The 18524-nt window shown below is 44.2% G+C and overlaps 1 protein-coding gene across 14 annotated transcripts in view; it reads right to left on the reverse strand.

Annotated features, from left to right (window-relative positions):
- Positions 1 to 18524, reverse strand: part of LOC143996244 (sodium channel protein type 5 subunit alpha-like) — a 553882-nt gene that overhangs the window by 122853 nt on the left and 412505 nt on the right. For all 14 annotated transcript variants that reach the window (XM_077491204.1, XM_077491202.1, XM_077491195.1 and 11 more), the window contains one exon: positions 14489 to 14609. In XM_077491204.1, coding sequence (XP_077347330.1) covers positions 14489 to 14609 — 121 coding nt within the window. The remainder of the gene's footprint in view (positions 1 to 14488; positions 14610 to 18524) is intronic.

Consider the following 18524-nt stretch of genomic DNA (forward strand, 5'->3'; position numbering starts at 1 on the left):
CGATTGCAGGCACAAGAGCAGGAACGGGGATTTGTGTGTGTAAACACACAAATCCCTGTCCTGTCAGGGGAGGAAAAACAGATTGTGTTTTAAAACCAGGTAGGAACAACAATCTGTCTTCTCTCCCAGTTGGTCTAATCCCCTCAGAGTTAGAACACACCTAGGGAACACACACTTATCCCCTTGATAGCCCCTAGTGTTAACCCCTTCCCTGCCAGTGACATTTATACAGTAATCAGTGGCTATGTTTAGCTCTGATTGCTGTATAAATGGCAATGGTCCGAAAAAAGTGTCCGATTTGTCCGCCACAATATCACAGTCCTGATCAAAAATCACTGATCGCAGCCATTACTAATAAAAAAAAATAATAATGATAAAAACTAGCTATAACTTTTGCACAAACCACTCAATATACGCTTATTGTTATTTTTTTTTACCAAAAATATGTAGAAGAATATATATTGGCCTAAACTGAGGGAAAACATTTTTTTTCTTTTTAAAATTTGGGATATTTATTATAGCAAAAAGTAAAAAAATATTGTATTTTCAAAATTGTTGCGCTTCTTTTGTTTATAGCGCAAAAAAGAAAAAACGCAGAGGTGATCAACTACCACCAAAAGAAAACTCTATTTGTGGGAAAAAACTAACGTTTGTTTGGGTACAGCGTCGTGCAATTGTCAGTTAACACGTCGCAGTGCTGTATCGCAAAAAATGGCCTGGTTAACAAACTGGAATTACCCTTTAACACTGACCAGCTATAAGCAGATTTCTCATGTATTTCAACAAAAGGAATGATTAGCCCTTTGTTAAAGATGGAACAGATAAACACTTTATTCTTCAGCAGTATTTATTTTAGTGTCCCTTGACTTTACACAAAAGGTTGCCCCTGCTAATCAGGCATCTACACTTTGCTGTGTTGTTACCAACATCCACACTAATAATCACTGATTCAACACCTAGATTTTTTTTGATTATTGCTTGCTGATGATTGCTGATTCACAGCCTGTGAACTTATGAAAGGTCTATTTACAGGTTAAAGCATTGGCTCCCTGCCATTCAATTGCTGATCTCATGCCAGCAGGATCTAGTAAAGATACTTTTATTTACTAGCAAATGTTTCATGGGATAAATATGAAGGATTCAGCAACTTATGTCATTGTAAAAAAAAAAAAAAAAAACTATTGAGAAAGTACCTATTGCATATGTGTACCCTAAGGGTGTACTTACACTTGCAGTTAACCATACCAGGGCAAGGTTCACTCCCATGGTCAAGCTGGTTTGTGTAGGGTGAGTGCTCAAACCATGATAGAGTGACTGATAGATTGTATTCTTGAGCACAGTCCAACCAGCCTAATATACCAGTATGGCAAAAACATTGCTGACAAGGAGAATGAAAAACCACACCCTACTTATATTTCACACAAACAAGTGACCACTTTAGAAGGTACACTTATCTAAGATCAGGAAAGACCAATTTTTTTCCTTCAGAACGGGTAGTATAGGTTTAAAAAGATGCAAGAAATGTTCTTTAGGGATTTTAAACTCACTGATGCTGTGAACTTCCCCTTACAAAAAATGGCACAGCAAATGTGCTACATCCTACACATCGGTCTTTAAATTAAAGTAACTGCCATCTTCCTAAAAACTGCTTGACAGGATGTCTCAGGGTTGGTGCAAGGATTTTTGACACCCTAGGTCAGTGATGGCGAACCTTGGCACCCCAGATGTTTTGGAACTACATTTCCCATGATGCCCATGCACTCTGCGGTGTAGGTGAGCATCATGGGAAATGTAGTTCCAAAACATCTGGGGTTCCAAGGTTCACCATCACTGCCCTAGGTGAAACCTCATTTTACCACCCCCATTGGCTCCGCCCTGACTCCACCCATCCACTCCACCCATCAACAGGGGGTTGAGAAAGACGGGGGTAAGAAAGAGTGGGGGGCTGAGGGATAGAGAGGGGATGAGAGAAACATTGGGGTGAGAGAAATAGTGGGGCTAAGGCAGAGAGGCGGGCTCAATTAGGGGGTCTCAGATAGGGGAGAGGAGGGCTGAAAGAGAGGGGGGTTGAGAGGGGACTGGGAGAAACAGCGGGGGTGAGATAAGGGGGCTAGACAGAGAAGGGGGATGAGAGAGAGAGAAGAGGGATGAGATAGAAAGTGGGGGTGAGAGAGGGGGGCTAGAATGAGAGGGGTTGAGAGGAAGGGGGGATGAGAAAGACAGTGGGGGTGAGAAAGGGGGGCTACAGACAGGGGAGATGACAGAGACAGTGGGAGTGAGAGGAAGGGGCTAACGTGAGAGGGGAAATGAGAGAGAGAGATTGGATGAGAGAGGGGGCTGAGAGAGAGTGACTGAGGGGGGCTGAGATAGAGGTAGGACTGATTGAGAGAGGGGGAGGGGCTGAGAGAGCAAGGGCTGGGGGTTGAGAGAGAGAGGGGATTGAGAGAGGGGGCTGAGAGGGCAAGGGCTGAGGGGGTTGAGAGAGAGAGAGAGAATTGAGAGAGGGGGCTGAGAGAGGGTGGCTGAGAGAGAGGGGGTTAAGAGAGGGGGGTTGAATAGGGGGGCTGAGAGGGAGGGCTGAAAGAGAGTGTGAGCTTAAATAGAGAAAGAGGGGAGTGAGGGGAGAGATGAGAGAGACCCCTAACCCTGTCCCTCCTCTGTACCATTGTCCCAATCTCTGTCTGCAGATCTGCAGGCCAGGTCTGTGTATGAGGATGGTACCATGGCTTCCATGATGCCAGTCTGCGTAAAGGACGTTGGAGGAATCCATGCTCAGGAGGCACGGGGTATGCTGGATGGATGCCTGGCTGTCCGCACCCCAAGGACGCTGCTGATGCTGCTGCCATAAAACCTGACTTTTAAGGACAACTAGGGGCTATTTGCCCCATGCTAGAAGGCCCACCCTCGGGACAGCATCCCCCCTCCCCCCACGCTACACCACTGGTCAAACTGCAGGGTAGAACACGAGGCACTGAAAAGCTCCAGGTGCCCCCTTCTCCCAGTGGAGAGTAGGCAAGTCAGTGTCTGGGGCTGCGCCCCAGGCGGCTGCCTAGTTTGCCTAGTGGTAGTGCCGGCCCTGTGTCTACTTCATGACATGTTACAATATGCTAGAACTGGTCATAAAGGGATGCATACGGTCAGCAGGAGTACTCAGGTCTGCTGCAACATACACATATTTCTCAGTTGGCATTAAAGCAGACCTCATGTCAAAAGTTGATAGGGAAGTAAAAAATTAGGGAATTTTTTTTTGTTATCATAGTAGCAAGGAGAAAGTATGGACCTACAGTAAGTTTGAAAGTTAGAAGTTAGAAAACACTGCCTACACTATTAAACCACCACCGCCAGCTTGAAACAGTAACACATGATGGGCTGGGCCCATGCAATTATCTGACGTATGCCCCACTCTGACCCTAAAATCAACACGTCACAGAGGAAACCAAGATTGATCAAACCAGATATATGAAACTAACACATTTGAACAGCAGTTTATGGACTTTATAGGCACAACGAAAGTAAAATAAAATTACAAAGCCTTATTGATGCACAAAAAGGAGTTTAAAAACATTGTAGCATTTTGCACTCTAAATCATTAAAGGTGGTGGCCTAGTACAGTGTTGCTCAATATTTTTTCAGTCATGGCACTCTTTAAAAATATGCACAATGTCGAGGCATCCAATTCTAAAATGTTAGAAACTAAACAAATAGTTTTACATACCAACATTCACAAACATAGGACACCCAACATTAGAGGTGATTTATTCTCCTACAGCAAACACAGGTACTGACTAGTATTCTAACGTTTCTCTTCTCCCTCATTTTCCCTCCCTTACTTGGCTAATATGACCCCAGTGTCAGGAAAGGTTCCATCCGCTGGTAATACTATCTGACATTTGGCATGCAGTGCTGAGATCCACCAGCAGGTGTCTCCTGGCAGTTTGGAACTGTCAGGAGAGCTTTCCCCTGCTGGTGTTATGTGATATTTGGGCTGCAGTACTGGCGTCCACCAGCAGGTGGATCCTGGCAGTATGGAGACGATATAACCTCCTGTAGTCAGGCATCACCTGAGCCTGATTACAGGAAATGGTATAAATACCCTGCAAGCCTCATACATCCTTGCCTTGGTATTGTCCTTGAGCCCTGACATGTATCCTGTTGACCTGAAACCGGATTCTGAACATGATCCTTGATCCCTGAACCGGATACCTGATTCCTGTATCCTGAACTTATTTGTACCTGTTCCTGTCTGTTCCTGTATCCCTGGATCCTTGCCCTGCAGCCAGATCCCTTCCTCATTGTCCCTGTCTGTCTTACTCCTTGCCCCCCATCTGCTGATCTCCTGTTGATGACCCTGGCCTGGCTAAGACTACGATTCTGGTATCCCCTTTTGCTGTATATGCTGGTTAGTTTGTTGTCACTGTTTGGTTGTTTACACTGTTTGGTATTGGTGGTGCGTTTATATTTGTATGCTTTTATATTAATAAATTACTTACATTTTTCACTTACTTACATTTAGTTCACTATGTCACAGTCACGCAGTTCTGGTCACATCTTATTTATGGCACCCAGTGATGAAGGAAAGGGGCAAGGAAGGGACAAACAAGGATGCTGTACCAGGGGCCTGATGCCCTCCTTATCAACCAATGACATCATTGGTTGTTATGACATAGGTGTCTAGAAATTTGTATTGGTACACAATGAAAACGTGGCTTTGTGTAACTAAAAGGCAGGCTTCATCCACCACTGACTTTAGGCATTTTTCCAAGGCACCCCTGAAGAAACTGGAAGGCATCCCAGTTGAAAAAAGCTGGCCTAGTACAAATCTCCATCTAGTTACAGAACGTATGTCCACTTAGTATGAATAATAGGAGGTTCCACCAGCCCTTAACAAGAGGATTAACATGTTTCACATAATTCGCTTCCTCAGGAGCACAAGGTGCTGATACAGAAATGCTTCAAATGATGTAGGGCAAAACCAATAACCCAGGTAAGTTAAAGCACGCAGAGAACTGCAGAGCCCTGGTCTAAACAATAGCATCAGAAAGTACATTTGATCATGTGCACTCAATCAGTATTATTTTTATTTTTATCCTTGTGCATCAGGTCATGGTGATAATTTTTTAATCGGTTTATTTATCATTTATTTTTATTTTAGTGACTTAATTAATTTATTTATTTTATTCTATTTCCCTCACATATTCTCGTCCCACTAGTGTATATATATTCAGATACACATTTGTTTCCTTTAACGTGTACAGCCATCCCTATTGTTTATCCTTATATTTATTTCACTAAATCACTACTGTGGATGCTCAGCCTCCCTTATCTTTACCTTCCATCCTTCTACCTATTCTCACACTAATCCTCAAATTTATCGTCAACTACTCCAACATCGAACCAGTCAGATTCGGGATCTTAGATGAATTATATATACCCTGTTCCCAACTGATTTCTTCTCTTTCTCTCACTCGGTACCTTGTTCAGTCTACAAACACCTCTGTGCACAATTTCACAAAATAGAGGATTTATACAATGCAGCAATAGTGGGACAAATTCTTTCTACACAAGTACTTACAACACAAAATCAGCCCTAGGGGCCTGCGAAACATCAAAACCTGTACCTTCCTGTCGCCCTCACTGTACCAAAAAATAGATTGAAATCATCATCCAAAAAAAGAGAAATTAAATACTCACATCTACTGTCCAAAATACAGACCTCACTTGGTGCCCTTATTAAAAATGCTCTGCATCTACCCACCGCTCGGTATTATAAATTCAAACTGAACACTAAATGTGAGGAATATAATTTCATTGAGGTAAAATTAAGTAAAATTTGCAGAGACCTAGATGACTACAACACCAATCACACATATTGCTTGAAGAGAAATCCCCCCCCCACCCCCAGTCAGATACAGTTGAGCACAGACTACAGAAGACTCACCATACCCCCACACAGGTCCCATTCCACTAATCCTCCCATTTTACTCCACCCCTACAATCGTTCTAAATTTCAGCCTAAACATCAAAGACCCAACTCACGTACCAGGTGCAACTCATCATCAAACACCTCAAGGTTCCGGTTCCACATGGAACCTCCACAGTGGCAACAACCACATGCCCCATTGGTACCCAGGTTTTCAACACCTATTCTCCAGACCCTATCCCTACAGAACTCCCATCCACTCAGTCTCCTAAGATTCCTCCTTCTTTACCCAATACTGCAGCCCACATAGGTAAGGAGGTCCACTCACCTATCCCTACACCTGCATTGTCTCACACAGAGTTGTCCCAATCATGAAAAGAAAACTCACAGACGAGGCAGAAGAGGGGGAAGAAACAGACACCCAAAGAAAAGTTCGGAGACTATGTTGATTTTTAATCTTTCAGACCATTGCTTCTCCTCCTCTGAAATTTCCTTACTCAGCAGAGGCCTTACTTTTGCTTCTTTAGTAGCCCCATACCCATTTCAACTTTTTATAGATCTAAATATATTCACCAGAAATCTCAAGGTCAAACGCTGCTTCACCATGAAGGCTCTTAAACAAGACAACAACTCAGAGGCCATCCTGCAGTCAGATCCAGTCCAGGATGGTACATTGGATTCCACCATTTCAGACCATTCATCCCAATCTCTTCTAGAACAATTATACACTAAAGATGAAGAACAATATGTTGATCTTCTAACTCAACATATACCCAACTCCCCCATTCACCCACTCACCCATGCAACATACCACTGTTCGCCCCAATTCTGTCTTTAATCCTACCTTTGCCAAAGGACCATTCATCCAAACCTTCTACCAGGTTGTCTATGCAGATGTGCCAACACAATCCCCACACCCCTTCCACATCGCCCAACCTTTCTCCCTCTGAACGCACTGCCCTTAATGACTTTCCCAAAAACTCCATGTTAAACATCAAAACGGCAGATAAAGGTGGTAGCCTAGTAGTTTAAAACAAGTCTGACTATCTTAAATAATCATTATAATTACTTTCTGACACTAACACTTATGCCAAATTATCCAAAGATCCCCTCCCAACCTTTATCATAGAAGCACATGAAATAATAGATAGGGTCTCCACAGATGGAATCATAGATAAATCTGAAAAAGCTTTGCTTAAACATTAATTCTACCACAGTCCTTACTTTTACTACTTTCCCAAAATTTAAAAAGACCTCACAAACCCACCTGGTAGACCTATAGTAGCTGCCATGGAGAGCATCACAAGCTATTTCTACATATATATCGATACTTTCCTACATCCATTAGCTCAAAATTTACATTCATACATCAAAGACAGCATACGTCTTTTACATACTCTCAAAAATTACACCTGGGAACCATCTTACATATGTCTCTCCCTAGATGTAGTCTCACTGTATACCTCTATACCACATGAGGTTGGCTTGAGAGCTGTACTACAATTCCTTAATGACGACCCTATGCGGAACACCAGTCAAGCCCAATCCTTTTGGCTAAGATCAAGTGTAGTATCTGTTCTTATCAGTTGCCAAAGGAGGTGCGGTTCCATCCCTATTCGAGAGGGTTTGGGCGGCGCTCTCTGATGGTGTAATTTGCATCCGGAAGGACGGTTTCGGTAGGGGCCACGTCGTGCCGCCCGACAGTAAACTGGGGGCCGATGCATGGTCGAGTCTGAGCCGTCTGGAAGGATGCTCCTGGTGAGGATGGGTGCTGCCTGGTCTGATCCAGAGGGTCGGGTACCTGGCCTTCTGGTCTGGATTGGGGTAGTTCTAGCTCCGGGCAGTTTTTCGGGAGGGAAAACCGGCTGCTCCCTATGCAGGGGGGGAGGAGCGGTTAGTACTTCCCAAATGTAATTAGGAAGGAGTGACGGGAGCGACGGTGGAGCCTGATGGTAAAGGGCTCTCACCAAGCTTCCTGATCTCCATGCCTTCCTGTCCGGGGTGGGGGCTGCTGTGGTCTGGACCTTGGGTCAGGGCGGTCTTGAAAGCCTATGGAGTATGTGCCCCTGGAGTGGCAGTCCGGGGGTGCCTAAGAATCACTGTGAGTGAGGGTCACTTTGATTTTGGGCACCAAGGTCACTGCACCATAACACGCTTTTTTAGCACCTGCCTCTTGGGCCGGGCCTTTTGGCTGGGACCAGAGGAATTTTTTATTCCTGGCCGGAGGGCCTGGTCGTTGTTTCACACAACGACCACCTTTTCACTCTCCTCTCCACTATCCCTTCCCCACTTTTCAATTTATTTTCAGTGTGTGTTTTGTCACGTCTTGTTTTGTCACTTTTCACGTTTGCTGTGATGAGTAGGGTCACAGGTTCTAGGGCCTGTCCTGAAAGTCTGGTGAGGGGGTGGACATGGCCTTCTGGCTTAGTTCACCCTCTACCTTAGGGTTGGGGTCTTACTTCGGGGGAGCCTCACCTAGTATTTGGGTGGGTCTGTTTCGGCAGACCTTCCAAAGAACGGGGTCTGACTGGTTTCGGCCAGGAAGACCAAGTTTTAAGTGTCCTTGTCCCTGTCAGGAGCCTAACGCCCCGGGGGATTCAGGATAAGGTCCTCTGATTTTAGAGGACTTGTGTACCCATTGCACTTTTTTGTGTCACTCTTTATGTGTGTGCACATTTTTTATGCACCGGGTGAAGTTTTTTGGAGTGTGTTTTGCACGCCACAGGCTTTCAAAAAAAAAAAAAAACAGTCAAGCCCAATTCACCTTGGAAGCCACGAAGTTCTGCTTGACGCATAACTACTTTGAATCCAATAGCGACTTCTACCTACAGACTCAAGAGAATCCTACTGGATATACCGATTAGATACCCTTGCACCGGGTGGGCTGAATGAGGAACTAGAAATTAACCCTTAACTTTAAATATCTAGGTCTAGATTAACACCAATTAATTTCTAATCTCACACCCCATTCTTTATTGTATAAATATGTACTCTTATTTATATATATCTCTATATCAGGGATATGCAATTAGCGGACCTCCAGCTGTTGCAAAATTACAAGTCCCATCATGCCTCTGCCTCTGGGTGTCATGCTTGTGGCTGTCAGTCTTGCTATGCCTCATGGGACTTGTAGTTCTGCAACAGCTGGAGGTCCGCTAATTGCATATCCCTGCTCTCTCTCTATATATATATATATATATATATATATATATATATATATATATATATATACATATACACACACAACATTTCTCCCTTGTGTAAACATGCACTAAAATATATCATATATATTATGTTTGCCCTATTATAATCCTCCATTTGTTTTGGCTAACAACCTTTATCATCAATCATTTTTAGGCATAAGGACCCTTACAGTCTTCTTCCTCCTCTTGATATCCTCCAATAGTAAGCACCCAATTTACCTTGCCCCCACTGTCAAATTGGTCGTCCTCTATTCTTTCACTTAATTTCACTAGTGACCCCTTATCTCCTACTTTGGTGATCCCATACCCACTGCAGCCTCAGATTGTTATTTGAAATATCAGACAACTGGTGCAACAACAGTTGTCTGAGTGGCACCTTGTACAGTTGTTGTATTAAAGAGTGGTTTATGAGCAGTTGAAGACCCCCTGTCAGCTGGTATATTTGTAGCCCTTTTCTGCAAGCCCCTCCCATTACTAAGGCATTTCCCCCCACAGAACTGGTTTTCACTAATTAATTTTGATTTTTGCATCAATTTGTCTAAAATTGACAGACTGTAGTGTGGCAAATCCCAAGGTTAGCAGTTTCTGAGATGTTGCAACCACCAAGTATTGCAATGACAACCATTGGACAGTCAAAGTCACTCTATTTTAGTGCTTGGGTGAGAAACCAATGAGCCCCATGATCTTGACTGCATGCTTTATATATTGAGCGGGTTGGCTTTTGTGTTAACAAGTAGGCTCATCTAGTAAAATCACAAACAAGTACATGGCATTATATTTGGTACTTGTCTAAACAGTAAAAGTGAAGGGTCTTGAAGACCAGAAATGGGTCATTGTGGTGTTGCACCAGTTGTCTGATATTTCAGATATGTAGAGCAGGTTTCTCAAGTCCGGTCCTCAAGGCGCCCCAAAAGGTCATGTTTTCAGGCTTTCCATTATTTTGCACAGGTGGTTTGATAATTTTCACTGCCTTAATAATTACCACAGCTGTTTCATTTGAAGGAAATCCTGAAAACATGACCTGTTGGGGCGCCTTGAGGACTGAACCTGAGAAACACTGATGTAGAGACACATGAAAGTGATGGCACACATTACATTTTTGTGTGCTCATCTGTCTGACACCTTCAAACATCTGCTTAGCTCTGTGTTAAAAGGTATGCGTTGTCTCTCCAACATCCAACCAGGTATAAATGTGCAGGGTCATTCAGGACAAGTGGAATTAAATAGTCGCAAAGGGCAGCAAAAACAGTTCTTATACCTTGTATTTATTTATTTATTTTAATAACAGTGTATGACCATGCATGGTTTGACTCAAATGTTCCTGTACTTTGAAATAAGGAGGTTTTTTTGAGATGTGTCAAGTTTTGGGATGCACAGTATATAGGCAGTCCACATAAACAGAGGCTGCAATGCAAAGAAATGATTCAGAAACAACTGAGAGCAGTTGCCTAGGCTACTGACATATACACAGGACAAAATAACACCACTTTGTACAAATTGTACAAAAACAAGTCAGCATTTAACATTTTCTAGTCTTTGAACAGTAGATGGCAGGGCAGACAGTACATTACTAGCCCTATACCTTTTTTTTTTTTTTTACACATCGTTTTGCTTGTTATTTTGCTATCGATAAGTAGGATTGCAATTCTTTTTCTTGTCACATAATTAGTCCTGTAACTTTACTGTCTCTCACCTACTTGAAATCTGACCTGGATACAGCAAAGAGCGCTCAAAACTCCAGTAAATCTACTTTCTTAAATAAAATCTGTGCTGAGAGAAGTATGCGTGCTGGCAAAGCTGACCTGTCCTTCTAAAAATACTAGCTGCCTGGCTGTATTGGCTTCATTACTTTTTAGTTTGTGACTCTGTGTCACTAACAATATGCAGATCAGAAGTTAAGACTGGTTCAGTGATTCAAAAAATATTTTAAGTGGTTGTAAACCTCAGACATTAAATATGAACAAAGCTCATCTCTTTATAGTGTGTACTCATCTCAATTAAGAGCACTAAGTGTCATTTCTGTGCGCTGCTTCCTTCCTCTGCTATCAGTATGAGGGACCCCAGAAGAGGATGATTGGGGTCACTCTGTGTAAAACCAACTACACAGAGGAGTAAGTATGACATGTTTGTTTTTTTTGGTTTTGTTTTTTTTTAAAAGGAGCCTTTAGATAAGCCAGTGACAACCAGAGAGCTTGCAGTTTTAGAAGGAGATTAGCAATGATAGTCTACAATTCCTTTTGATACATCTCTCCTTTGAAAACCAACTGAACCTTAGGTTAAAATCTAAATACATTTTAGTTGATTCAAAACAAAAGTTCTGCAAGGTCTAAAGCTGGCTGTACATTGTGTGAATTGCATCTGTTTCAGCAGGAACTGTCCAAAAATTTGTGGGCAACCCAGCTGGCCCCGCTCCATTCAACGTAAGTCAATCATACAATTTACACAATATCTGCAGCAGACTATTTGTTCATCCACACTGTATAGCGTGGATGAAAGAATTCGATTTTTTAAAGATCAGCCCATAGGTTGAATTTAAAAAAATCATCAGTGAAAACAAATCAGTGTATGGCCAGCTTTAAAATTCATTCTTTTTTGAAAGCAGTCAAATTCCACATCCTGAGTGGAAAGGCCTCTCCCCTGCCAGTATGCTGTAGTGGAAAACTCTTGCTCTGCTGTGTGTGGAAGCAGTGGTCTCTCTGAAAAGTTCCAATATCCCCTTGCTGAGTCAGACCTATAGTGTAGGAATCAGCAAAACTCATTCCCCGTGCTGACTGGTGAACTCAAGACTCGGCGGGGAGCATGTCAGACATCTGTAGAGAGGTTGCTGCTTCCACACAGAGAGAATGGGTCCCTCGTGCTGAGGTTGCTTTCCAAAACTAGACTTTGCACACCTTAAAGTGGTTGTAAACCCCACTTGATCCTTTTTACCTACAGATAAGCCTATTATAAGGCTCATCTGTAGGTAAAATGAACATTTCCTAAAACGTGCACCGTTTAGGAGATATTCACCCTGGATGCAGCCAGTGACATCACTAGGGCATGAACTCTGAAGGTCCGACATACCTTGCCAGAACTTCAGAACTTTGTGCTGGAACCAGGGCTCCTGTGTGCACATGAGGGAGTGACATCATCGTGACTCTGGCCAATCAGATAGCTGGAGCTTGCGAACCCCGGAAGAAAGGCAGGTGGAAAATGTCAGCCCTCTCAACGGTGACTTTACAGCACTGGAGGGCTTCATTTCAAGATGAGTATTTCATAATGTGCTAGAATGCGATCAGGGCTGGACTGGGACAAAAATTTGGCCCTGGTCTTCATCCAGACTGGCCCACTTTAATTTTGCAAACACACACAAAAAAAGTATATATACTTTTGGGGGAGGGGGGGTGGAGGACACAGGGGGACACACAGAGGGACAGCGTGGGGGGTGGAGGACACAGGGAGACACACTGTGGAGGGGTGGAGGACGCTGTGGGGTAGGAGGATACAGGGGGGCACAGTGGGGGTGGAGGACTCAGGGGGACACCGTGGGGGGGGGACACAGTGGGGGTGGAGGATACAGGGGGACACCGTGGGGGGTGCAGGACATAGTGAGATGCAGTGGGGGTGGAGGACACCGTGGGGGGTGGAGGACACAGGGGGACACTATGGGGGGGTGGAGGACACCATGAGGGGTGGAGGACACAGTGGGACACCATGGGGGGTGGAGGACACAGGGGGACACCGTGGGCGGTGGAGGACACAGGGGGACACAGTGGGGGGTGGAGGACTCCGTGGGGGTGGAGGACACAGAGGGACACTATGGGGGGTGGAGGACACCGTGAGGGGTGGAGGACACAGTGGGACACCATGGGGGGTGGAGGACACAGGGGGACACCGTGGGCAGTGGAGGACACAGGGGGACACAGTGGGGGGTGGAGGCCTCCGTGGGGGGTGGAGGACAGAAGCGGATAGTGTGGCTGGTGAAGGACACAGTGGGAGGGAGAAGGACAGAGGGGGACAACATGGGGGGTGGAGGACACAGTGGGAGGTGGAGGACAGAGGGGGACAGTGTGGGGGTGGAGGACAGAGGGGGACAGCGTGGAGGGGAAAGGAGAGTATCACGGGGCCTCCTGCGATCCTGTTGGGGCCTGAGCCCCCTACATCTGTACGGGCTGTCTCTGCTCCCCCTTCCCCAGTGATGGCGATAGTACACAGCCTCACCCGCTGCCTGCAATAGGACCTCTCATGGCACACTGCTCTCTGCTGGTCCCTCCGCTCTTCTCGTCCATTCTGGATGGTGTCATGTACAAGAACCTGGGGTGGAGGGGCCAGTGGGGTACAGCACACTGTGAGAGGTCCTATTGCAGCCGCTTCTAGTGCTAGTGTTTCAGAGCCTGTCATGGGGCCCTACAGTTCCCGATATGTCAGTCCACCCCTGTAGCACTGCAGTGTTCAAAGAAATGGCTGCACGAGCCAACCGGCATTGGCTCTCGCTGCTGTCAATCAAAGTCAGTGAGCCAATGAGGAGAGAAAGGGTTGGGGCTAAGCCACAGCTCGGCATCTCAATATACACAGAGAGCAGCAACCTGGCTCCGGGGCCCCCATAGCAAGCTGCTTGCTGTGGGGACACCCAGCAGGAGGGAGTTACATAGTTACATAGTAGGTAAGGCTGAAAAAAGACAATAGTCCATTCAGTTCAACGGGTGTAGGTGTACGTGTGTGTCAGTGTCTATAATAATTTCCCATTCCCCTTTATGTTGTGTTTTTTACGATGTACATCCAAGAGTCTTTTAAATTACCCATACTCCCCGCAGCCACTACCAATTGTGGGAGAGAGTTTTACATCCTTATAGCCCTGACAGTGAAGAACCTCCTGCGTAGTTTAGGGTTAAACCGCTTCTCCTCCAGAGGGGAGGGACCAGGAGTGCCGGCGAGGGACCCAATAAGAGTAGGATCTGGGCTGCTCTGCGGAAATCCACTGAACAGAGCATGTAAATATGACATGTTTGTTATTTTTAAACCAAAAAAAAAAAAAGATTTTAATATCACTTCAAAACAGGAAGCATGTTACTGGCTGGAACACCAGGTGAACATAAGGGAAAAAAGCTTAAAAAAGAAAACAAATGCAGCCAGCACATCACCACCCAAGTATTGGTAAGCTGCAAAATATTCAATTTGTGTTTTTAAAAAGAAAATGAAATACAATGTGGGAGCTAGGTATCCTTGCAATTTTCGAATACTGTGATGCTCCTCCCTATATAAAATATAAATTTTATATAGACCACCACAACAATTACTTATAATTCATATTATCCATACAAATATGTTTTTTTAATATCGCTTTGTTGCAATCTTTTATGGAAAAAAATAAGTGTGTTCACTATACCTTCTGTAAAGCATTCCTCTGGTTCCATGCACTCTTCAGAAGAGTCAGGCTGCTGTTCAATAAATTCCCGGGACTTCCTCAGATCCACAGTGCTGCATTCAGAAAGGCTATCATCTGATTTCTACAAGAAATAAAAACATTAGAGAGTGGGTGGAAAGAAGTACATACGTTCATAGTATGCAAGCCTCAAAGTTGGCCATTGTAGGCTGATTCATTTATTAAGGGCAAACAATTTTCACGTACTTCAGTCCGGCAGACATTAATGCTGCAGGCAGTACACATCTACGTCCTATTTTAATCCTTTTAGAGTAAGCTATTTCGGAAATGTCTACCTAAAAAGCAGGCTACCATTATGATAAAACAACTGTTGTGTTTTCCTGTTTGCTGGCATGTCTCTGCTATTTGTACACTATAGTTTATTTAAAGGTAGCTGAGGAAGTGGGGATTACAATGACATTACTATGCCATGTAATATTAGAAAAGGAATGTTCCATCCTTTTCAAGGCTCATCTGTATTATATGGTCTGAAATTTTCCCCGTGGATCAGTCATTAATCCAATTCGATTAAAGGATCACAATTTATCTTCTTCAGTTTTACAGTATCTGGAGGATGTACATATACAGCAAAATATTTCATCTGCAGTAATTAACGATAATCAGGACATGTCAGGATATATCAGGGCTGATTCCATAACAGTGGAAACAGTGGTAGTTTCCTGTAACAGCAAAGTAGCGGTAAGACTAACCAAAAAGGAAGTTGTTAGTAAAATGTCTATCTGACCGCATATGTGACTTCTTTAAATTGACCCCCCCATGATGCAAAATAGCCAACTGATAATATCTCTGCAGGGTGTACTGCTGAATTCTGGATGACCTGCATTGGGATATACAGAGAGTCCCGGAGCTAATCCCAAAGGAAATGGGTGCAGGGATGGCATGACAGTGCTAGACTGCACAGTCACTGCCTGAAGAGGGGTTGGTGTTGGCACCTTAAGAAAGGGGGAGGAGCTGGGGGCTGTGTGGCGCTCAGGACGGGGAAAGAGGAGAGAAGGGGGAAGTGACGTCAGTCACAGAGCGGAGGAGGAAGCGGTTCCCACCCACCCACCCTGAGTGGAGGTTAAAAGGGGGTAAGGAACATGGCAACATGACATGGCAGTTTTTGGGTAGCTGGAAGAGGAGAAGAGTGAGGTACATGTATGGAACATGTGTTACCCATCCATGGGATGGGGGTTGTTTTATGGTACTTTCAGGTTACGAGAGGTTAACCTGGAAGGGTTACAAAAGAGTAGTTCACTGCGATGGTTTGGTACCTCCTCAGAGTCAGGGGTTTCAGACTGGAGGCCTAAAGTTTAAAGTTCAAGGAAGTTGTTCGCAGTGACCAGTGGTTTGTTGTTTCCCCCATCCATGACCCATTATATGTGTATTGAAGTTTATGGTTAACTTTAAAAATGTTAAGTATTTAACTTTATATTTTGTTAATAAAAAGGCCGGCAAGGCCATTTACTCCAAAACCTAGTCAAGTCATTTGTTAAGGGTTTGGAGGGGTGAGGTCATGGAAAAGAGGCGATCGGGATACTAGGCTTAAGTCCAACAAATGTCAAGCTAACCAGCTGTCAAACAAGACCAATCCAACTGGTAAGACATGGGGTTAATTTACTAAAGGCAAATAGACTGTGCAGTTTGCCCTCCAGAGCTTAGCAAACAATACCCAATCCCATGCAAGGAAAATTTTCAAAAAAACAGCATTTTTGCTTGCACATAATGATGGAAGTCAGCAGAACCTTGGCTCATTTATTAGGCTCTGGAGTGTAAGTGCACATTACAAAGTGCACAGTCTATTTGTCTCTAGTAAATCAACTCCATATCCTTTTACATTATATCTGCCTTGTTCTTTAAGGGCTTGTTCACACCATGTGCAGTGCAGGAACACGTACTTTCCTACACCACACAAAAACTTTTTGACTTTTGCAGATGTTTGCAGGTACCACTGATTCTTAAGGGCACCTCTATGCATCTAGCAAATGCACACATTCATGCCCACCAAAATGCATAATACTGCAGCACCATGCTACTTGGTGCAATACGATTTAAAAAATTGTGCCTGCACGTTTTTGTGCATTTTACATGCATAGGGAAGCCCATTGAAATTAATGGGCTGCCCTAAAACGCAACATGCAGGAATGCACAAAAAAGCTTGGCTGCACCTTATGATGCACATCATATTCTTGCCAATAAATGTAAAATAAGACTTTTATTGTCAAAAAATATTAAAGGTTTAGCGTTGAACACTTTTTTGTTTAGAGCACTTTTGGTGGTGGAGGTAAAATAATTAGGCAGAAATATTATGAAATGAAAACAACAACGAGGAAAGTTTTAGGCCCCTTTCACGCGAGACGGATCCGCTCAGTGGACTCCACTAGCTCAGCGGCAGATCGATCCTTTGATCCCCAATGAGCAGGCGGATGACAGCTCCGTCTCCGCTCACTGTGCAGGGTGGGACCTGTCAGAGCCCTGCTGATCTCTATGGGAAGATCGGATGAAAATGGACAGCATGTCTGTTTTCATCCGATCCCATCCAATCTGATTCTCTGGATGGATGGCAAAAGTATCGGCATCCATCGGTTTTCAGCAGATCTTGTCGGATCGGATTGCAGGCGGTGTCAGCGGACACATCTCCCCTGAAATCAACCCGCTCATACAAGTCGATGGGTGGCCCGCTCGGATTTGCCTGAAAAATGGACAGGCGGATCCAATCGGGTCTATTGTGTGCAAGGGGCCTTGTTATAAACAAAAAAAACAGCACAGCCAACACTGTAAGCATATAATTCCTATTCCCCACCAATAGTGCTATACCAAAAGTAGAAACTGAACCAGTTAGTAAAGGAAATTTTAATGTATTATGAATCAATTGAGTTGATAACCAAGCAAATACAAGTGAGTTAACAATTATTATAACACAATTCAGTATAAAGGATAGCTAACCAGGAGGCATAAACAGTAGTAATTCCATCCAAAAATACGATAGTGGGCAGCAGTATGGTTGTATTTAACAATGCCAGAGCTATACTGCTAGTGTGCACTAGTGAGGGCGGTGCTAGGCCTAAACCGACTGGGTAAGCACAGTTACATTTAAATAATATAAGCTCTCTGCTAGGGACTCCCTCTTGGGCCTATTACGGGCTCTGCCTTTATAACACAGGATCAGTGGGCACAACCCAGAGTAAAGCCTAGTACACACGGGGGCCAAATTTCAGCCAGCATTGGCCGGTTCAATAGAAACTGACCAACATTTGGCCCGTGTGTATTGCATGTTATGCCAGCTTTTGTCGAAGGCCCATGACCGAAAACGGTGTGCAAACGGGCTACTGATTTGCACTCTCAGCCAATGACCATCCCTCTGTCAGAACACAATAACTCAGCAGGGGAGATTGATGTACTAACATAATATAGTTAGTACAGTGGCTCTGACTTGAGCCGGAAGTTTTTTTTCATTCAACCAGCTGGGGTTGAAAGAAAAAAACAAACAAAAAAACAAGTGGTGAGTAATAGGCTAAAAAACTGCCAAAAGACCAAAGACCCAGGAAAGGATTAACTCCTACCCTCCCTTTAGGGACAGCACCCAACTGGCTAATTCTAACCCACTTTACATGCCTGCTGTCATACCCTCCACACTCCTCTCAACACATACAACCCACTATAATACTCTCAGTGCATCCCCTCTGCACATACTGCCCACTATCACACGCTCCGCACTCCTCTCCACACATACTTCCCCTTCCATACACTGTGTACTCTTCTCCTGCAAACACTGGATACTGCCTAATTATAAAGAATAAAATGTTAATATTTATTGAGAAAATAAGCTATGTTTTACATTTAGTGGGTTAGATGCACAAGAGTATCTGGTAGATCATATTTTGTACAGATTAATAACATTCTGCCCCCCCCCCCCCCCCGTTCCACACTTCTCTCCACACATGCTGCCTGCTGTCAAACCTCCCACACGTCTCTGTACACATTGTCTGCCATTATACCC

This window comes from Lithobates pipiens, unplaced genomic scaffold, assembly GCF_037356315.1.
Source record: "Lithobates pipiens isolate NorthernLeopardFrog02 unplaced genomic scaffold, aLitPip1_a1.2 Scaffold_19, whole genome shotgun sequence".
Classification (NCBI taxonomy): Eukaryota; Metazoa; Chordata; class Amphibia; order Anura; family Ranidae; genus Lithobates; species Lithobates pipiens.